This window comes from Pseudoliparis swirei, chromosome 20 (genome assembly GCF_029220125.1).
Source record: "Pseudoliparis swirei isolate HS2019 ecotype Mariana Trench chromosome 20, NWPU_hadal_v1, whole genome shotgun sequence".
NCBI lineage: Eukaryota > Metazoa > Chordata > Actinopteri > Perciformes > Liparidae > Pseudoliparis > Pseudoliparis swirei.
The window spans coordinates 6538701-6561019 of NC_079407.1; the positions used below are offsets into that span (position 1 = coordinate 6538701).

The 22319-nt window shown below is 42.1% G+C and overlaps 1 protein-coding gene across 4 annotated transcripts in view; it reads left to right on the forward strand.

Annotated features, from left to right (window-relative positions):
- The window catches only part of kirrel3b (kirre like nephrin family adhesion molecule 3b), a 172509-nt gene extending 165855 nt beyond the window's left edge, over window positions 1–6654 (forward strand). For 2 of the 4 annotated variants that reach the window (XM_056441963.1, XM_056441966.1), the window contains 3 exons: window positions 159–274; window positions 1838–1924; window positions 6172–6654. In XM_056441963.1, the coding sequence (XP_056297938.1) occupies window positions 159–274; window positions 1838–1924; window positions 6172–6633 (665 nt within the window). In that variant the 3' untranslated portion in view covers window positions 6634–6654. The remainder of the gene's footprint in view (window positions 1–158; window positions 275–1837; window positions 1925–6171) is intronic. The other 2 variants (XM_056441965.1, XM_056441967.1) reach the window with 1 other exon arrangement.
- Window positions 6655–22319: the final 15665 nt, after the last annotated feature.

Below are 22319 nucleotides of genomic sequence, written 5' to 3' on the forward strand. Positions count from 1 at the left end.
TTCGGGCGGGGGAGGGAGCTCTCACAAACCAAACCAGGGGATCTTTTGCTAAATTCTGCAATACTGCAAACTGCACAAAGGGAAAATTAGAACGTCAACAAATACGGATTGGTGTTTGTCCAGCTTTTTGATATATGCGCGTCATCTGTTTCTGCCAGATCTGAAAGGAGTCGTGTTGGCGAAAAATGACATCCGGGTGGAGATTGTGCACAAAGACCACAATGCAGCGCGGGAAAACGAAGAACACGCATCCATGAAACAACTGATGGTGAGTGTGAGTGTCGCAACATTCTGCTTTCCACTTCTCACTCATGTGTATATATATATATATTTATATATACACAACCGTTCAAAAGTTTGGGGTCATCCAGACAATTTCGTGTCTTCCATGAAAACTCACTTTTATTTATCAAATGAATTGAAAATTGAATAGAAAATATAGTCAAGACATTGACAAGGTTAGAAATAATGATTAATATTTGAAGTATTCATTTTGTTCTTCAAACTTCAAGCTCAAAGGAAGGCCAGTTGTATAGCTTATCACCAGCATAACTGTTTTCAGCTGTGCTAACATAATTGCACAAGGGTTTTCTAATCAGATATTAGTCTTCTAAGGCGATTAGCAAACACAATGTACCATTAGAACACTGGAGTGATAGTTGATGGAAATGGGCCTCTATTCACCTATGGAGATATTTCATTAGAAACCAGATGTTTCCACTTAGAATAGTCATTTACCACATTAACAATGTATAGTGTGTATTTTTGATTAATGTTATATTTATTGAAAAATCAGTGCTTTTCTTTGAAAAATAAAGACATTTCTAAGTGACCCCAAACTTTTGAACGGTAGTGTATATATATAAATATATGTATATTTTTTGTGATCAAATCTTTTATTGGTTTTCGAGATATGCACATGCAAAGGAAAATATGTACACATTGTACATATACAAAGATACTCAGACAAAAACATAAAAATAACAAATTGAAATAAAATTAAACAAATTATATATATATATATATATATATATAAACACGGGTAGACATGCAAAAACCTGCACACATATTGACATATATATGCACGTACCTGCATACCCTAATACATAAATACTATAAATGTAAATGTATGTATATGTGTATACATATTTTCCCTTCTTAAGATAACATTAACATAATGATTGAACATTACCATTGTCATTGCTATTTCCTGTGGAATAAATAATGATGTCAATTATATTCATTTATTTGACAAATAGAAGAAGAGAAATGCATTTGGTTGTATGCGTGATGTCAAGGCCTGTGGGCTATATTTATCAACGTGATGCCACATGTCCTATATGAGCAGAACAGACCCCAATACATTGAAACCTTGCAGATGCTGATGCATTGTGGGTAATCCTACAGTGGGTGTACTTCTGTATCTACATGCCTTCAAGACACACAAAGAACTGTCTCCTCTTTGGAACTGTACCAGTGTTTTGGGTTTATTGTGCAGCTTGCTCCAGGGCTGGGCTATTTGCGGTGTAAGGTTTTACATTTTCTTTCAAAAATACTTAATACAGTCTTTATGTTAGTGCTGGGCAAAATGAGCTTATATAGCTACCTAACACATCTGCATTCTGTTCAGATAAATAATTAATATTCACGTATGCATTAGTAATGGTCTCTGCCAGCCCTCAGTGAAGTGAAACCTGCCGACTGATATTAAAAAGAAGAATTAGTGATGAAAGTGAAATCCTTCCATCTTCACATGTCTTTTTTCTCGCTCTGAGATGGGAGGAGTTTGGTAGACGACGCAGACTCTTTGTTTAAACCTTTCTGGATTTCTCTGCAGGTTGAACGAGGAGAGTTCCAGCAGGAGTCGGTGCTGAAGCAACTGGAGGTACTACAAGAGGAAGATAAGGAGTATCAGCACATTAAGGTACGACGACAGAGAGAGAGAGAGAGAAAGCATTCATCCCTCTCTTGCTTCACAGTAAATTCCCCAGTGTAAAAAACACTGAGAAGTGTTATAAACATTTGACACTCTGACTAGTGTTAATCAAAATGAACACTTCTCAGGGTAGAATAATAACTCTTACCAGAGTTGCGTTATCTCTGAAATGTTAACACTATGTTCATTGTTACTTTAACACTCGAAAGATAAGGGACTGGCTGAGTGTTAAAATGTACTCTTTCAGTGTTTAATTGACACTCCCAATTTTACTGTGGAGGTGTGATTTTCCAATGATAAATCCACAGGCAAAATAACTTATTTATCTCTAATCAAAGATGGTTCAAGAAATCAGAGGGAGGTCTTTTAAGATATTAAGGGCCGACCTTATACCATATAGATGAGATTGGAACGTTTTAAAGGACTGGGTATTGTTGGGTATTTTTTTGGGTACTCATACATCACCCTTTTTTAGTGATGTGCTATTATTACATACTCAATTTGGAATATGCTTATCTTCTTCGACACCTTCTGTTCCCATTAGTGTGTTATCTGTCAAATCAAAACCCTTGGACCAACAGATAAACTTCTTAACTTCTCAAGTCTGTTAAGCACAGTCTCTAAATCTTGACGAAGATTGCTTCGACTTTATTAATGATTCACACAACTATTTTTGGTCTGTAACTTCAGTGGAGAATTACCGTAGGTGTTACAGGAGACGAGGCAAATACTAGATAGTTGAGGGTAAACTGATTATTTTCTAACCTGAAGGCTCATCGTGCTCGTCTAAATTACACGGTGCCGACATCAACCCGATGGGTCCTGGAGTTCATCTTAATGGTGCAGTCTTAACAACCAGCTACAGTATGCAGCTGGCACCAGCATCATGGCTGTGTGAGAATAAGAGAGTAAACAAAGTGTTGAGCCAGAGCAGGTGGCAAAAGACAACACTGCTATATTCAGAAACTTGATAGAAACAAAAGGACATCGCTTTATGTGGGCCCTGGTGGCTGTAAAGACACGTGATCACCTTTTCTTAAAGAAATTGAAGAAACGTATCCCGTGCTTTTATTTTGAAGGTTTAAGATGAAATGGATTTATGTTATAATATTAGAGACATTTTCTTATGTACAATATATCTATACTCAAATACACAATAATCAAATGCACAGAGAGTTATTTAACAATATGTTTGAGGAGTTTATAAAGTGTTTCTGGCCCTTTAAGAGGGCGGCCATGATGCTGATTTGGCCAACGAGTGTACACCCTTCGATATCTATCGCCCTTCTCCATAAGCCTTTTGGTGTCCACATGCTGACTGGTTCTTTCCATTTGTAAAAAAAAAAAAAAAAAAGATTAAAAAGGTGCAACTAAATGGGTGTTTAGTGACACCAGGATTCAATAAATAGGACACAATAGAAATGACTGTACTGCAATTTATAACCGTCTTCCCATTTGCAAGGCAATGAATGCATCAGTCTGTACCGACTGATCTCCCATTGCACATGAAAACTATACTTAATAAATGCTTAAAAGCCTCTTTGTACTCACATTATCTTTTATGTGTGCAGCAATCTACTTTTATAAAGCAAACTGTACAGGGAATTTCTTTAAAACTAAGACTCAAGGATGATCTTATTAGAACCAAAGATATACACTCTTTTCACTGAAGTTAGATTCACTACAATTCCTGCATCGTCACACTGGCATATCACATTGTGAATTTACCAAAAGCTATATTTCATTTAATCAGAAATGCACTATACGACACGATACAGCATACAGACTGTCCTAAAATCGTCTATACATTGAAACATCTTCCCCCCACATCTTGTTTGTTCGCTAGATAAATACCAATGTGGAAGATGTTGCTAACGTTATTTCCTTCGCATTGAAAATGCGGAAGGTAATGTTTTGATCGCCATTTATTTATTTATTTATTTGTATGCGTGTTACTCGCATAACTCAAAAAGTATTAAACCGAATCGCATGAAATTTGGTGGGATGATTGGTTGTTATCCGGGGACCATTTGATTAGATTTTGGGATCGATCGGGTCAAAGGTCAAGGTCAAGGTCATGAAAAGGTCCAAATCTTCTTGAATCACGTGATGATTGGTTATTATCCGGGGACCATTTGATTATATTATGGGATCAATCGGGTCAAAGGTCAAGGTCAAGGTCATGAAAAGGTCAACATCTTCTTTCTACCATAGCACGGTCAATTGTTATCCAATTGGCATACAACTAATGCCAAAATGTTCATAATTCAATGCCCAATCTTGTGATATGCGAAGGTATGCGCTCTACCGAGTGCCCATTCTAGTTCCAATATGTGGTGAAAGTGTTTACAATCCCTTAAAAGAAGTGCATTTCTAAATCAAGCACGGCGGCTCTTCTCAGTGGGTGTTTATTCCACACGCAACCTGCGGCGTTGCCTTCAGGACCGTGGATGAATTCTCACACCGAAGGCTCGTCTTGTACGTCCGAGAAAGATGAAATCCCCCATTCTGACCCCGTGTGAGGCGACATGTCCGTTCAGACTCTGCAGCACACCGGAGCTAATCAGTGCCACGGGAACACATTCTGACCTATTCATGAGTCCCTTTGTCCGTCGGCTCCCCGGAGCGTGCTTACCTGCTCCCCTCTAAGGGCCGGCTTGTTTGATCCTAGTTAATGACGGTGCGCATGGAGCGAGAGCAGAGAGGGAGGGGGGCTGAACGAGAGATGAAGGCCAGACACAAACAATATCGCCGTCTGATAACGACGAGCGTAACGACAGCGCTCTCAGGTTCTCTCGCTCTCATTTGCCCATTATGAACATTCTTCCCTTGGGATTTGCCACCATGCTCAGTATGCTTGACATTCACATACGTCCACAAGAAAACATAACACACACACACACACTCGCTCTCTCTCGCCCTAAATGGACCCTTAGCAACAGCACTGTGCCTGCAGCTTAGCAGACAAACAGCGCGGCTGTAGCCTCGGCAGCCATTTCAGCGCAAACATGAAATCATAGACACTAGAATTCGTTAAGGTCCAATTAGAGCTGGTGTGTGTGTGCGTGAACTTTGCAGTGGCATGTCAGATGCCAAACTATGAATCATCAAGGCCCGCTTAATTAACGAGAAACATGATTTTAAGGTTAGCGTACGGGGGCTGAGTAAATCCTAGCACTAAGCTTCGCCACTGGGTTTTTTTACTCCCTCTGCCTGTTTTCTCATTTATTCAGAATCCGGAGAGGTAATTACTGCCAGTGTGACCTTGGCCGCTTTGAGAAAAACAACACGTAAATGGATATAAAAAGGGGGATGGTTTTTAATTTCCCCCCTATTTGGCCTTTATTAAAGCAACACTATGTAACTTTTCACTTTTGGCGCCCCCTTCGGGTTTTTAGGTATTTAGGTATCGATTTCAGTGTCGTAAATACCCAGTGACGATAGATGCAGCCTCGCATACACTTGTATTGAGTTGGGATCATGTGTTGTCCTGTATTATAATATTATTATTATAATTATTTGTACGTGTCACGGGTTATAAAAGGTGACGAGGGGGAGGTGACGCGAGTTTTTTTTTGTTTGGAGCGCGCTGACCGACGGCGGACTCAGAACGGCAGCAATCCGGCGACTTTCTATTTTGGATTCATACCAACGGGCGGGATCACTAATAGAAGACTGCGCAGGAACACTGTGAACTGGCCCAGCACCTACCGGACTAGGGTGAAGTAGCGGGGATTGAACGCGCCTCGCCACGTCTCTGCCTGGTCGATCAGCTGTTTGCCGGCTTTTGGGGGGGTGCGCGCGTGCAGTCATTTCCTTTTGTTTTGGGGGACTGCAAATGTGGAGTACGTGTGATCGAATACAATATTGTTGACAACACCAAAAAGCTACATAAAAAAGCTACCCTTATACTGTAGCTGCGAGCGTGGAGTGGCACTATATGACATTGCGTAATCACTGCCAGAAAGCAGGTCGAGTACATCCGCCGGATATACCGGGCGGCTCCAGAACCCTACATAGCGGAGTTATTTCCCCACAGACCCCCGATGGCAATAGCGGAGACGCAAATCGTCATATTAAAAGTCATTGTAGCGGCACAATTTTTTTCAAGCTGTTATTTTAAGGTCCAAAAGTTACATAGTGTTGCTTTAATGTGCTATTAGCAATAGCCTCGAAGTCTTAAAAAAAAAAAAATTCTCATGATAATAATAATCATTCTTTCCTTTTTTCACTAGGACCCAACAAATGGCTACTACAGCGTCAATACCTTCAAGGAGCACCACACGCCTACCATGGCCGGCACTCAGTCCACCGAGGCGAGGAACCCCACCAACACAGGCACCCTGGGTAAGCAGCGGGTGCCGACGGGCATGTCCTTCACCAACATCTACTCCACTCTGGGAGCCGGCCCCAACCGACTCTATGACTACAGCCAGCGCTTCGCGCTGGGAATGGGCAGCAGCTCCATCGAGCTGTGCGAGCGGGAGTTCCAGCGCGGCTCGCTCAGCGACTCCAGCTCTTTTATCGACACGCAGTGTGACAGCAGCGTCAGCAGCTACAGCAAGCCGGAAGGCTTCGTGCAGTTCGACAAAGACAGCAAGGCGTCGGCCTCCTCCTCCTCCCACTACTCCCAGTCGTCCTCGCAGAACTCGGACCTCACCCGGCCACTCCAGAAGCGCATGCAGACCCACGTCTGACCACACCAGGGAGGGAGAGCGCTTGACACGGGTTGGGGGGTGACAAGCTGGGATGATTGTAAAATCTGAGTAGTACTTAATGTCTCCTCCTGGACACTGGGAGATGAACTGGGACTTGTTCTGACTTCTATAATGTCCCCCAAAAAAGTGGATCAGGAAGCCTTATATTTCCCTCATTCTTAACTCATCAACTTCCCCCCCCCTATTTTTTTATTTTTATTGCCCATAATCCGAATTGTGCCACAGAGAGGTTGTTTGCCAACACAGAGACAACATAAGTTTGGAAGTTGAACACTCTAATACTCGGTTATTGGAATTGCTATAAGAAGGCAAGAGAAACTATGAATTAAAAATGAAAGCCTTGTGTGACAATCAGCTCCCCTGGCAAAGACCATGTTTTGCCTTTTTCAAGATTGTCATTCAAAAAAATAACGAGATTGAAGTTGCGAGTGTTGAGGGACTCGGCACGAGCGTCACGGCGATGAGCGCGAGCCGATGTCCTGCTGCTCTCTTGTAGATCGAAGCACAACAATGAACGCGCATGTGGTTTTTTTTGTTGTTAAAGCAATAACTCGTCCCTCTCCCCACCTTCCGGTTCAAACGGCGTACGTCAGGCGTGGCTTTGTTTGAACCCATCTCCCGTGTGGGTGGTGGAAAACTTTCTCCCACAGACATCTCGAACGTTTTAAAAGAACAACTGTTTCGGGTTTCTTTCTTCTTCTTTTTTTTTTTCTCCCTCTCCGCAGCAGTATCTGGGCCACAGAGCTGGGCAGATAAAGAGGGGCTGAGATCTCATTTTAAATCCCTGAGTCATTATTTTTACTGTGACACACATAAAGAAGAAGAAAACTATATATATCCGTGTGTATATACGTGACTGTCATTTCTTTTCTAGCCTCGAATGTCCGACTGATTTCCCTCACGGAGCGGAGGACTCTTCTTGTCCACATCTCCTTTGCCTTGAGGGTCTGTTTGCTCTGTGTCAATTCAAACGTAGACTAAGCGAGACACACACACACACACAGTTGCGAGGCGTGCGGCGGGGTGAAAGCCCACAAACTGCCACGTGTGAGGTTTCTCTTGCTAACACCGCCGATCATCAGCTACAACACTCGAGAGAACCTGTTGAATGAAATGTAAACATTATGTTTTAGCTGAGCTTCTTATTCTGTGGTTATCCAATTGATATTGTCAATATATCACTGTTGACACTGGAGCTCAGTGCACCCTGACTGTGATCATCAGGGGATATGTACAGCATTTAGAAAATGTGTTTTCGATTTAACTCTGCTTTTTATTTATTTTAATTTTATTTTCTGGCTACTGTGGAGCTGATGGTGTTACACGGACTCTTTTCAAACGCTCCCTTTTTTTATTTTCTTCTATCGTATGTGACATGAATGGAAGCTGTGTCGAAGCAGGCCCTTTAACAGGTAAACATAGATGTGTTCCGGAACAGCCGCGGGGCGGTGACACAATACGCGATATCACATTTGATTTTAGCCATCAAAAGCCTCATTTGTGTTACACGGTCTGTTCCAGTCATACTTTATAGAATCAGCTTATTTGTTATTCGATCAGTTTCTTTGAGGGGTAAAAAGGAGTTCTCGGAAAATAAGAGCAGATTGCTTCTGAAAACCGTGGCTCACCAGGTCAGCGTTGCTTCTGTTTTGTCAAATCAAACTCACATGTGACAGGAAGTATACTAGGTTACAATATGTCTTATCTAATGAGGTAGGTTTTCAGTATCTCCCATAGCGGAGCAGTCAATTGTGATGAAGTAAGCCAGAAATAAAGCATCGAAGAAGAAAAGCAAGTTGTTGCTGGAAGCACTTTATGTTTGATTATATTCAGGGCATTTGAATGGAGTTTCCACTTGAGCGGCAGTGGTTTGGACTCTAATTTTACAAATGGAATGGCGCCCATTGTACAGTTTAGGACAAAAAGCTCCGTTTCAACGTTGATAATCCAGTTTGTCTCTTAGCAGACTGGATTTAAATCTCTCATGTTATCTTGTTTTCATTTTTCCTGGCATTTCTTTATCTCTCAATCAGATTTCAGTATATTCGAGCTCCGCCTATCCACACGGCATCAAAACCGTACGCCAGACAATCGTTTTCTCTTTGTTTCCCTTCCAACAACAAAAAAAAAATGTAATCAACCGTACGCGTTTTTCATAAATTCCATAAAAGGCTTGTGTGAGCAGTTTCTCTTCCCCCACGTGTCACTGGGGAGAACTCACAATCTGTACACGGAGCACACGGGAGGCTATAGGATGAGAAGCCGGGCTTAGCTGGGACGGCTTTGAAGTGAGATGCAGTAATTATACCTTCGGCCCTTCTGAGAGATGCCCAGCAATATATTGCATTTGGCACCACGATGACTGCCAAGTGTGCTTCTGCACATTTTTGTAATATATTTTTCTCAGCATTCATGAGTGCAGGATCAAATTCTTAGCTTGAACCGGACGGGAGACCGTTTTTTTAAAAACTTTGTTTTGTTCCTATTTTGCATATTTTATGCATCTACTTTCCAAGCACAGCTTATAAATTCTAACATGTTCACATTTTCTAAAAAAAAAACATTTCAGAAGGCAGAACAAAAAACAAATGTGCCATCCGCTCTGGTTTTTACTTATCCGATGCAAACTCCCCACACTGATCCGAGCATAATGCATTCTCTCCAGTCCAGAGAATCAGCAAGGTGCACAGCAAAACAGATACATATTTGATAAGCCAGCCTTCTGTCCCGCCGCCGCCCCCCCGCCCCCCACCACACAGAATGTGAGTGCCATGTCAGTCTTTTGGTAATCCCGGCTCACCTCTGGACGCCGCTCCGGCCGGCGCTGGCTGCGCCCGGTTCGCCTTGGCGACCAAGCGCCACAGCGATGCCAGGGCATAACAGATGAATAAACATAAAGACCAGAACAATTACAAGGGGCCGCTGCCCTTTCCTGATAAAAAGAAACCTTTTCAGGTTGGAGGACGCAGTCTGCGTTACTCCGAGATGCTAAAGGCGTGCCTGCAGAACGGTATGAGCAGCGTGAGGCGGAGACTCGTCGCTAGGTTTTCGTGATGGCTTCTCTGCTATATTTGTTTATGGCACCAAACCTTTTGCTTGGTCTGAATGAACTGAAGAAAGAAAAAAAAAAAAAAAAGTTGGATAAAGAAATACTGAACATTAGTAGGCTACTGCCAATATATCATCCAACGCCTGCAAAGGGTGGTTTACATGAGGCTATTTGAAGTATTGCTCATTGTGCTGTATGATAAAATGTTACTGGGGAAGTTGCCATTTGAAACATTGCATTGATCATAATAACCCTTTATTTACTGTGCAAATGCTTTCTATTACTCTGTCCCTCTCTTGCGCTCTCTCACTTTGCTTTTCTACCAATCAATACCTGCTTCGTACTTTGATAACGTACAACTGTAAGGAAAAAGGGGCCCGGACTAAATAGTATTTGTAAAATATTCTCCAGCGTTTGCTTGAAGCCTGCGGGGGCACGCCAGGAGTCTGTGTGCTTTGGTGTGCGGCGTACAGTGTACGATAAGTCACAGAAGATTGAAAGAATCACAGTCGAGCATTTGGAAGTCAAATGGGCGTGCTTCTCTCTGATTGGCCGAATTGCTCTGCACTCCAGATGAGGCAAACTAGTTTGCAAATACTACACGACCCGGGTCTGAGAAAGTACTTAACGTATAGGCGGTCATTTCCAGAGTTTGTATAAATAGTGAACCATAAGCATTATTGTAATGAAAAGACAAAATGTAAATTATACGGGGTAAACCACTATTTTCAGTCAGTGGGCCTGTGTATCTAAGAAGAAGAAAAAAAGAAAAATGGTTGTATTTTAACTGTACTGGTCTGTGAATCTATGATGCTTTTGCTCTGTATATTTGGAGAATAAAAATGATGTTTGAGTTTGTGCGGATTTTGCACTGTTGTCTGTCACTGAGAAGGAAAGAGCGGATGTGAGAGTGCACAAGGAGGACTTTTAAATGCATCAACAAAGTTATTTCCTCATACTTCTAGTCGGATATTTGTGGAGACCGAGAGGCCTCGTTCACAAACATCGCAATTAGTTGTGATCCGTGGGGCTCATTGAGACAGATACGACTGTGGAGTGCTTCAGTGTTACTCTGGTCTACTGCCCATCTTCGGTTAACAACGCCATTATCTGGGTTGAGCAGTCTTTGTGAGAAAAAAAAGAACATAGCTAAATTATCTCAAAGTTCAAATGGAAATTCTAAATAATATTACAACAAGTACAATTCAGTGGACATTTTAACATCAGTATTAGCCTTATATTCAACAACCCCTTAACCTCCGTACCCTATCCATCTGATACAATTAAACAACCTAATAACTTCCCCAAAATGAAACAGGATTTTATACTCAACCAGGAGACTTTAATGCATATGTGGTCCCCTTTGAAAGTTAATAAACTGTGACAATGAATCTATTAGAAGCAGACTAAAATGGAGAAGCAATAAAGGGAAAAATAAGATTTTGATCCTCACCTAGTATAAAACCTAAATTTCAGAGGCAATATCACCATTAAAACCAAAATCCCTTCGACAATGATTTAACTGAATGTATTTTCTATTCTTTGACTGCAACTGCAACTCAAAGTCGGATGAAAGAAACACTGAAATACAACATGTATGGTACAATCAAGATATGCTCAGGTGGTGGAGGTGTGGCCATGTTTACTGTTATATGTTGACTGTGGATTAGGTTCTACTTCAAAGGACTATGTATTTCCATAAAGCCATGTTACAAAATAACATAAATATACCCAAAACATTGAAATATCAATAATCACCACGATGAAGAAGTAGATAAATGGAGAATGCAAAGACACCACGGCAGTCGGGTTTGGCCAACATGGCGCCTTCTCCCATCCCAGACAATCGGCGTTTCTCAATATGCGTACTTGTGCGTACTTTCCTCTACTTGTGTCCTCGTGACTCGTGAAACGTCATCAGTCTCAGCCCGAGTACATGTTCCAATTCAAAGTTCGCTTCTCGCAAAGCACGGTCAAAACGCCCGGATGTGACTTGATCCTCCCACTTTCCGAAGGATGCATCAGAGGAGACTTGTGCGTACTTTGGCCAGCATATATCCCAGAATGCATTTGACCAGCAACCGGAAACAATAGCGGAGGAGAAAATAAACTACTGACAGATGACTTTTTATAAATACTACTGTTGTTGAGTCACGGAATGTCATTTTAGGATGTTTTGTTTATTTGACTGTAAAAAATAATTTACAGTGAATAATTAGAGTAAACCCAGGAGCAAGAACAGCTGATGTGGTGACGTCATCAAGTCAGCTGCTGTTCCAATCGCAGAAAGACTGTCCTCCCGTCCTCCGGAGTCTGGACTCCCAAGACCAGACTCCCAAGTCCAGACTCCAAAAGAACACAAGTATGTACTTGTGTACTTTGAATTAAGAATCGCCGAATGTGTTTGGCGTAATGGTGGAATGAAATCACTCCGGGCATTTTAGTAACTCAAATCTGACTTATTGGGCGAAAAAAACTGACAGGAACATTGTGTCAATGTGAAGTTTAACAATGAAAAGCTTCATATCCTCCATTGACAGCGGTTTCAGTGCGTAATGCGCTCTGGAACCGAAGAAAGCTCAGAACTTCTATTTTCCAGCGATACCAAAGCGGGATATTGCAGACTGAGAAAACTATCTTTTATCAGAACCCACTAACTCACTGTATATCGGGAACCACTGGCAAATTCCAATTTGAGGAAGACTTGTGCAGGTTGAGTTTTGATAGCATGAGGACTAAATGCAGCTCCTTAGGCTACTGCTTTTTATGAAGTGAACCAATTACATCGCATTCGAGAGAAAGAATTAAGGAGGAAAGTGAGAGGATGCTAAATAAAGGGTGTCGAGTTAACAACAACAACCATGTACAGCAACAGCCGGCGGGAACAGTGGCGCAACACTAGAAACTATCACGCAGTCACACGCATGACTCACCCGCCACTTCCTTTGCGGTCGGACAGTCGGGTTCTAGCATATATACCGTGACAGTATCTTCCAGAACGGGGGGCTGTTCATTCACTTCTCCCTCTGATCTCTACCGAGGTAGTCAGCAGATTCACACTAATTACATTCCCACGCAGTCCTTTAATCCATTAATAGGACCATCGCAGTCTTTCTCCAAATGAAATGAACTCGCATAAACACCTCAGCTCGGCTCCGGCGCTCGCTCCAATCCGACGCAACCGAAACTTTAAAGTGATTTGAATTCCCATCGCGCGTGGAGTCAATACAATGCATGGGCAATTACTCTGTTGCTGGACTAATCCACTTTCAGCCTGTATTGGAAGGAGAGAAGAAGAAAAAAAAGTAAGCATTACCCTTCAACACATCACACCGGCAACCAGACACACAGACACACACACACGCAGCACTCGTTGTAGGTTACCTCAAAGTGCTAAACCGGTCTGATCGTGATATTGAGACTCCATCTGCGAGCAACATGACTCCCCATGCTGAATATTAAAAAAGCGTGTGTTGTGCAAACATTATACAAACGGCACCGTTTGTGATGGATTTGACTAATCACGGGGATCCAGCTCATTACTAAGCAGATCGAGGCCAGACATTTGCTTATAGCATTGCTTTCAACACCCTCATTGGAACTAGCTATTGGAAGGCACTTGTCATTCATTCCTGCCCATCCTGACAAAGTCGAGAGCTTGCCGAGCTCCCCGTGGGCCCCACTTAGTCCGAGAGACTCAGCACTGTTGCTAAAATGATACATAACTGACTCCACATCCTTTCAAATGAGGAGTAACGGCCGGCTATACTCTGTCCGGAATTACCACCGCAGATAATTGCATTCGGAATCCAATTGAACAAAAGGCACACATTTAGAGCGAATGGCAGACTAAGCATTTGGTGCGCCGACACACTCCGGTGCAATATTATCCACAGGCAGGTATTTACATGGCAAGAGAGAGAGAGAGAGAGAGAGAAGGGGGGAGAAATGGGGAGGAGGGGCAGCGAGCATGCTGAACAACACATGTGGAGCCATTAAAATTCCTCCAAGAAAAACTAACATGATTTTTGTCAAGGTCATTACAGCGCTGTGTGTGTGTGTGTGTGTGTGTGTGTGCGTTGGCCAACATTCGACAATAACACTGGAATTGTCTCACTGTTGTGACTGTCTCATTGGACTTTCCGTCAAACTTTGTTTACGGTCTCCAGACTATAAACCATATGGTCTCATCTGGAAAGTTAGTTGAGTGACATGTTGGAAGCAAAAACTCCACACTGCTGCTTCCTTGACGCAATTGCCTATGAAATGCCTCTTTTAGAGTCATTTGTTTATTAAGGACAGCTGTTTCGGCAGAAAACTCGCTCAACCGGCATCTGTCTTTCCGAGAAACGTGGAATCGTGAGAGGATCCGGAATAATACGAATATGTAACATTTCATCCACGAGCTGCACATCAGAGGAAGAGGAGTGTGTAAAGAAGACAGTAAAAAGTTGTTGTGAGCATCGTTGTTGCATTTCTTTTGGGAGATCTAGTTCCACCCATGCACACGGCTCTTTGATCGGCGCCTTGGTAAATCTTTTAGACCGGGCGGGTTTGTAGCATTTGAGCCGACATAGCTTCCGGATGCCTGCTCTCAGCGGGACTGCATTATTTAAAGAAGAGCTGCTTCTGTCCGTGATTCAGACGTCCATGTGAAGGGCTCTGCTCACTAAATGCTAGGGATCTTCTTTTTTTTTTTTTTACATCGCAAAGTCATTTATTTGCCAAAGACATTTAATTCTAATGAACATCACAAATCACAACGTGGGGGTTATTTAATAAATACAACCCCAAAAAAAAAAAAAAGCTCCTTCAGCCAACTCCTCAGCATATGTAGTTCTCAGAAAGATCAAATGATTTACCACACGTTGTTGTCTTGCTGTGGGAATTTCAAATCAACAAAACTCAGAGTAATGCACGTTTTCACGCTGGAAACGTTCAAATACGAACTGCAAAGTAAACATACTTTATCCCTGGATTTTCCCTTTTGCTTTCCTTCCACGAAGCTCCCGTAACAGATGCTTCGTCCACCGGTGAAGTATTATTAAAGAGCCGCTCCCCGCTAGCTCCTAGGGGGTAAATAAAACAGAAGAACCCGTGGCCTTGTGAGGGCACTGAACATCGACCGGGGTGACGCAATGGGTTTTTTTCTGCCGTCGGAATGTGGATTTAAAGTTGGTTAAGATAAATAAATCTCCCCCCTTGATTACAAGGCGACTGCAGAGTCAATCCCAGGGAGCATCTTAAATGAATTATTGATCCCTTCCTTCACCCGTCCCCGTTATTGAGGCGGTGCTCTTGTTTTTCCCAGCGATGTTGACCGGATTCACATTGGGGCAATTTGAGTTGATCAAATATTAGCTTTCCTTTTTAGATTGTTAATTATTTGGGCTGTTTTTGCTCACTATTATCACAGGTGATGCATGAGATGTGGGCATGTATCATTAAACACGCCTCAGTGTGTACGCAGACATGTGTGTGTGTGTGTGTGTGTGTGTGTGTCTGAACTCTTCCTTTCTGATTTATGGATTCATGGTGAAAGGATGTTTTCAGCGACACATTTGCACAGTGTCCTTGACATTTCAGCATAAAACAAAAGTCAACATAGATTCTTTTAAAGTTCTTGCGTAACATTTGACTTAATTATTATCTCCATCATGCACTGTGTGTATCTGACAGCGCTTGTTGACAGAGATTCTTCTGAATCGGGTCCTATTGTGCCGATTTAGAGGAGAGAAATGTCAATCGGTTAATCTCCTGCCAGTTATGGTGTGATAAATGTATCTTCTATACAGAGACGCGCTTTAATTTAATCTCTGGCGTGTTGACATTTTGCAAACGTAGACAGACTGAAGTCTATAAATTGCCAGGGCCACGCTTCTTTTTATAAGAGAAGCTAGCCGGCCAAATTCATGAGCAAATTGTACATGCGCACAAAACAATCATTGTTTTCCTAATTAAAGTTGGGTCTGCTCTTCAGTGGTGAGGGCTCCTTCTCATGGTCAGAGCTCTTAAATTGCTTTTCATTTGGAGCGCTTTCAAAACAAATGGAACAGACGTGACATTTGGAGTGCGAGCGTCTCTTCTGTTGCGAGTCCATTTGTCAGACTCGTCTTTGGGAGTTGGAAGCATGCAGGAAAGTGTTCGCCAGTATGAATATTAATAACACATGAACAGTGGACACAGAGATATTTTTTCGAAGAGAATAACAGGATCAGTTGATTTCGGCAGCTTGAGGCTCGGCTTTTTTGAAAGAAAAAAACAAAGCTTATCCAGTTAATTCCTGAAAAATCACGATGAAACATTTCCATTGCATTTTGATGAAAGACAACGATGACCTTCATTTTCAGTTAATCCACTGAAATACATATAAAATATAAACTCCATCCCAAAGCTAGATTACAGAACAACACGACTTTGTTCTCGGATGTTATCGAGGGAGAGGGGCTTGAGTTGCTTCAATGATAATGAATAAAAGATTAAGTTTTCCTTTTGATCAGAGTGAGTTGAAACTGCACAAATGTTGATTCAACGCCCATATAGTGTATTTCATAGATGTTGGAGTGAGTTACTTTCTGAAGTTTCAGGGTTGACGCGCACTTCATAACGCGCACGACGCGTTCGATGGAGGATGCTCTGGCAAATAACGTCCGTTGAAAGTTTATTCAAAGCCAATTTTGCTTTGGAGGTCGACACAAACAATGCCAAGATTTTCTTTTCTGTGCGAAAAGAAAAGACATCCGACGAGACAATGCCAGAGCGCAGACAACGGCACGATGCGACCACATGTCTCAGGTTAAGAGAAAAAGGAAAATAACAGACATTTTACGGGGAAATAATAACGGAGAGGTGTCAGAAAAGTAAGAAAGCCAAAGAAGGTCAGCAGGATATCTCCGCATGGTGGCTGAGTAAAGAGCACACAAGTGTCATGCACGCTTTTGAGATGACTGGCAGCGGGCAGATGGCTTCCTTCACGTAGAGGAGAAGGGTGAAGGGAAGAGATGGAGGAGAGGTGCCGACAAACACACACACACACACACACACACGCTCACACTTTAACCCCAAACGATGCTGGCCCCTCCCCCACCCACTGGTTGGTTGAATGAGTGCCCCGCATGGCGCCCGTTGCACAGCTGCTGGCACTGACGTGACTCACGATGCCATGTTTCCATGTTTCCGTGTTTCTGCCTGCTGGATGGAAACAACGGGCGGCTGGGGGTTGGGGTATTGTGTGTCTGTGTAGAAGGGGCATATTTGAGAGTGTAAAATGGGTCAGGGATAAGAGTAGCCAAGTCCTCACAGTGGGCCGGGATGGAAATGTGGGTCGGGCCAGGCCCCTTCTGCCCCCTCGACTCACCCCGAAGCGTGAGGTCCAGCGGAGGGTGTAATAATGCCTTAATTGCGCCATAGATGGGAGTTATCGAGTTATTCACACAAGCGCAGAGGGGGGGAGGGGGGCGGGGGTTGGGCCCAGGGGTTGTGACCAAGTCTGTAGTCAAGGAGGCAATGGAGAAAGGACAGAAAACAATGAGTCATTTCTCTAATGAGCTGAGCATTCCCTCGAAGTGTCTCTTGGCCAGTCAGATGTAAACCATTCACATTACAAAACGACCTCTTTGATGACATTATGAAAGCTCATTATGAGAGCTCAAAGTTACTCATTAGGCACAGAGTGCAAAAAAAACAATAATCCGTAACGCAGTATGTCCGTCACTATAAATGCAATCCATTCATTTAATGTCAACATATTCAATATGTATTGTTCTTCCTTCCTTTGTTAGTTCTTTATATTTATTTTGTTGAAGATGACAGTGTTTATGACAAATGCAGTCGAAACAGCTCCAAAATATATCAGGCGAGTGAAAATGGCATGATTAGAGTATCAAAGACTTGCAGAATTTCGAAAGCCTGAACTCTGCTCATGAGGATGTCACTCAGAGATTATGATTCCATACTGCCCCCCTGTGTTCACAGCCTATGACAACATGTTTCTGTCAACAGACGGAGGTTTATTCCTGGAGCAGCACTTCATAGTTTGGTGTAAAAACATTTTTTTTTTTTTTTATGTGATTACTTTAACTGACATGTAAATAAATGTTTCCTCTAAAATCATATTCTACAATCGAGTTACAATACAATCCAAATCATCATCATCATCATCATCATCACCATCATCATAAATTATACTTCATATAATTAGAATATGTGGTGATTGTTTGTCCGTAAAGTCTCGGAAATGTTAGAAACCATTTTTGCATAATGAAGACATTTTGAACTCATTTGCACAGGAGTGAAATGTCAAGCCTAATCAGGGTGCGTCATGTGGTGATTGAACAACACCTCCATCTGTGACATTAATTAGAAGTGTGTGGATGGAAGAGAATCTGGAAGTCATTCGAATACCATGCAGGTGCTTTCACTACTACACAGAGCGATCTTCACCCGATAAGCCTCTTATTTAATTACCTCTCATTTAATTAACCGAGTGTCTATGGCACACATCAATCTTATTCATCGAGTCAGAAAGAAAATGTAGGATGGCATATTGCAGTGCCTTGTGCCTCATAAAGGGTGCTTTAAGATTAACATTAATTTACCCCGGAATATTAAAAGTCCTAATTAGCTCAAAATACCATGTGGCGAACGGTTGGGGTGCAACGAAGTGATGAACATTTTTGAAAGCCGAGTGGAAGAAGTGGAAGAAAAGAGAGAATATCTTGATTAAAAAGAGATGGCAAGAGACAGATAGCACATTTATCAAGTGAGCGTTCATTTAAATGTCATCATCAGACCATCAGAGGTAAACAACAGTTTGTTATTTTAATTAACTTTCAATCTGCAGTAATCAGGGTTAATGGCAAAAAGTGCCAGATTTCATGCAGAAAAATATTACAACACAAATGACAGAATATATTTAATAAATAAGCACGCAGCAAACCTAAAGCTTTACAACTGTTTTCATTCATTTTTCACAATGAAATAATTATTTTTCCTTATGCAACGACTGAATGGAATTAAATGTCATTTCAACATCACAGCGCCTACATGTAATCTATATACATATATCTATAGAATATCATTCAGATTTTATCTGGTCTGTGTTAGCTTTTCAGAGTATTCAAGAATATACTGGCGGTAGAAAATGAAATGTGCTTCCTCAGAAAAGGGCAATTCCATAAATGATCAGATCCCAATAACTTTGTATGAAAAGTTGCACAGTGTCATTGCCTGTATTGAACATTGTTGTGTCATTGAGTAGATGACCAAACTCTCTTTGGTAGATGAGCTATATAGGATATAGCAAATTAAAGTTTCAGAATAAATCAGCATAATAGAAACATTTGCAATGCGAAAACCACTAAGTACATATATTTAGCCTGAGAAAGCAGACGACAGCATTAAAACACAGTGGGGGAACACAGCGGGTCAACATGTCCTCCCATATGTGAAGAAAAAGAAAATATGAAGAAAAACTATTTCTTTTAAAGTTCTAATGTGCATCCATTAAGAAAAAAACCCACCATATTGCCAAATAAACGTTACCATAAAGATTTGTATTTCTCCTCAGTGGTCGGTAAGAAAACATGTAGTGCATCTTTTTGCAGTGAGTAAAATGTTGCGAGGTGCTTGGATGCAGTTCGAGATGCATATAGATTGCCTTCGCCTTGCTGACCTTTCAGACATGAGTTAGATCTGTATGGACGAGAAGTTCTGTCGGACTGCGAAAACGAAAGGAAGAGTTATGTCACTAGAAGCAAAGCCGCATTTCTTATTTAACCCACACACGCAAACAAGTGAAGCAAGCGCCAGTAAACTCAAAAAGCTGTTATGTTTACTGTTAGGTAAGTGCAGCAGGCAAATTGGATCATGATCAAGTACAGCATTATTGATTGGATTCCTGCGTGGGCCAAGATCCTGACTTTATTTGCACACTGACACGGTGAGCAATATCATGGCGAGCGTTCCATCACGCAAACAAACACATGCTGCCCCGAGGCAATCCGCTGTTATATCTCAGAGGTAAGATGAGGAATTTGAGGGAGAAGAAAAATCCAATAGCTTCAGTGAGACGGGACAGTGTGAGAGCCAGAGAGCGTCCACTTATTCAAACCAGAGTGCAGTGGGTGCAGTTTGAGAGCGATACCCTTCGAGTCCAGAGGTCTAAAACTCAATACCGCCAGAGGAGTCCTCGCAATCCCAAAGAAAATAATTAGAAGCTGCTGGAGAACTAAAGAAAAGGAGGCAGACAATTGGATCAGGTGGTTTCTGAACTCCAAAAAAAGTTAGCAGCACAGTACTTTGCACCGACGTAGAAATTCATTGGAGAAAGAAATGAGTTGAGAGCGACGGAGAGAGACGGAGGGGAGATGCAGTAGGTGCAGTTTTAAGTGTGTGAAAAGCACCAGCTGAGAGGAGAATTGATTCTACACTGAACAAATAATAGGCTCCAGACTTGGTATTTAGAGTGGTGCACTTTTAATTTTCCGGGGCATATCTCTAAAAAAAAAAGCATGCCCCATATTCCCTCAATTTGGTGAGCAGTACTTTTTGTTGATATCACCTCCACCAAATGAAAAATAAATAATACCCATTCCGAACCACGGAAATAGGAGTCGCCAGCAGGAAGACGCCAACTCACTCTTGACCGGCATGACATGGAAAAGGACAGCGTTGGAAGCTTGAGTGTGTGTGTTTTTGTGTGCGTGTAGTTCAGCCATGCCGGATGTCCCTTTTACAAGCAAGTAGTCAGAGAAGAAGTATGAATTTGCCTTGAGGTGTACATTTGGCAGTCAAACAAAGAAGGTAGTCTAATCGACACCATTTCTAGTTTAAACTCTGATTTATTGTATAAATCCACATCAATGGACCCTTCTGGTGGACCATTGATGACTGGGAGAGTCTAAATGTCGGCAAAAAGTCAACATGTCAGAGTAAACAGCTTTCGAGTGTATTTCTCCGGAAACATAATTTCTCAATGAATCTGTATCCTTCATTTTACAGCAAAAATAAATAAATGAATCAATGAAAAGTGAAGCCATGAATAATGATCAGACGGTGGCTTTAATTCCGAACACATCCTTATAACTGACCAGTAGATTCCTCATGACAGTTTATTTACTTGAGAGAGAGCTTGACATGTCAAACGATCCTACTGGGCCTCATCCACACTTCTACTCGTGAACTGGGGATGAGCTTGCTCGGCAACTCCCTGAGATTGTTAACGACAAGGCAGTATATTTCATTATGATGTCTAGTAAAAAACATTTCCCTTTGGCATCATTGGCCGCAGTAATAGTGTGCAATGCCATAATGGTCATGAGACTGTTTGTTTGCAGTTTGGAAGCTGGTTTAGTTCGTTGCAGCTGCTGTCACTGATGAAAAGGTCTTCTTGTGTAGACCCAGTCGCCAAGGAAAATGCAGAAAATTTATCTCTAAAAACTAATTAAAATAAAAGTTTGAAACTGGATAAGTTACATTTGAACTATGACTGAATTAATCTTCCTTCGGGTGTTTGTATTGTGCTTCAAAGGGCCATGCGCAGAAGAAGAAAATGAATATGTTTTTGCGATCTTTCAAGCTTATTTCGAATATGCATAGCTACATGTATACGTACATACACTCGCAAAGGTGAGGTGAATCACAGGAAGCCCTTGAAATAAAATGACTGCAGATTTTATTCTATACAATGACATAATCAATACATTAAACGCCATACATTGTGCATCAGCATGACATCTGAAACCGTTTCATTGTTAGCTGAATCTTTTTATGAGGCATTTGATTAACTTCTGCTTTTGGGTCAGTCAAAGGCAAATTCATATCTCAGAAGTTATTTCAGATGAAAGAGTCTGTTACGTGTTTTTGTCTCTCTCCTTGCTTTCTCTCAGGTGCCAGCGCTGATCGTCCTCAGCTGATCATCCTCTGCGAGAGGTCCCGGGTTCATATCCCGGACGAGCCCCCACTTGTTACGTTCACTCCCTTTTAGGTGTAGGGGAGGAAGGGAGTAACAAAGATTTAGCAACAACAAAGGGATAAACGAAAGGTGTTTATTATTAACTAAACATGACACAATATGAAACAATAACTACTTCCTCTAAAACCAAGGAAGCGAAGGGATACCAGTGGATCGCCAACACAGATCAACAGGTCACCACCACACGCAGCCCTCACTCTGCTCTGGCCCACAGGGCGTTTCCCTGGCTTCCCCAGCCTTTTATCCTCTCCAGCAGAATCAGCTGATTGTCCTCAGCTGTGGACGATCAGGGCTGGCACCTGAGAGAAAGCAAGGAGAGAGAGAGACAGAGACACGTAACAGTTAAGGTGCGTTCACACCAAAAGCAAAACTATTTTTTGCGTCGCCCAAAACACGTGAGTTTACTCGCTCGACCATTCACCGTGTTCTCACCATGAGCGTCGAGACGCTGCGCGAGGGGCGGGGCTTATCTCCGTGTCTCGGCTCCATAAAGACCGTTATCATCTCCTTCATCCACCAGAATAACTAACCGCTAGTTCTGCTTTATACTTGTCGTGGACATCCCACACACTAACGCCCTCGTGTTTGGGTTCATGACATCACCCGTAGGCTCACTCAGCTCGGTCACTTTCACCGATGAAG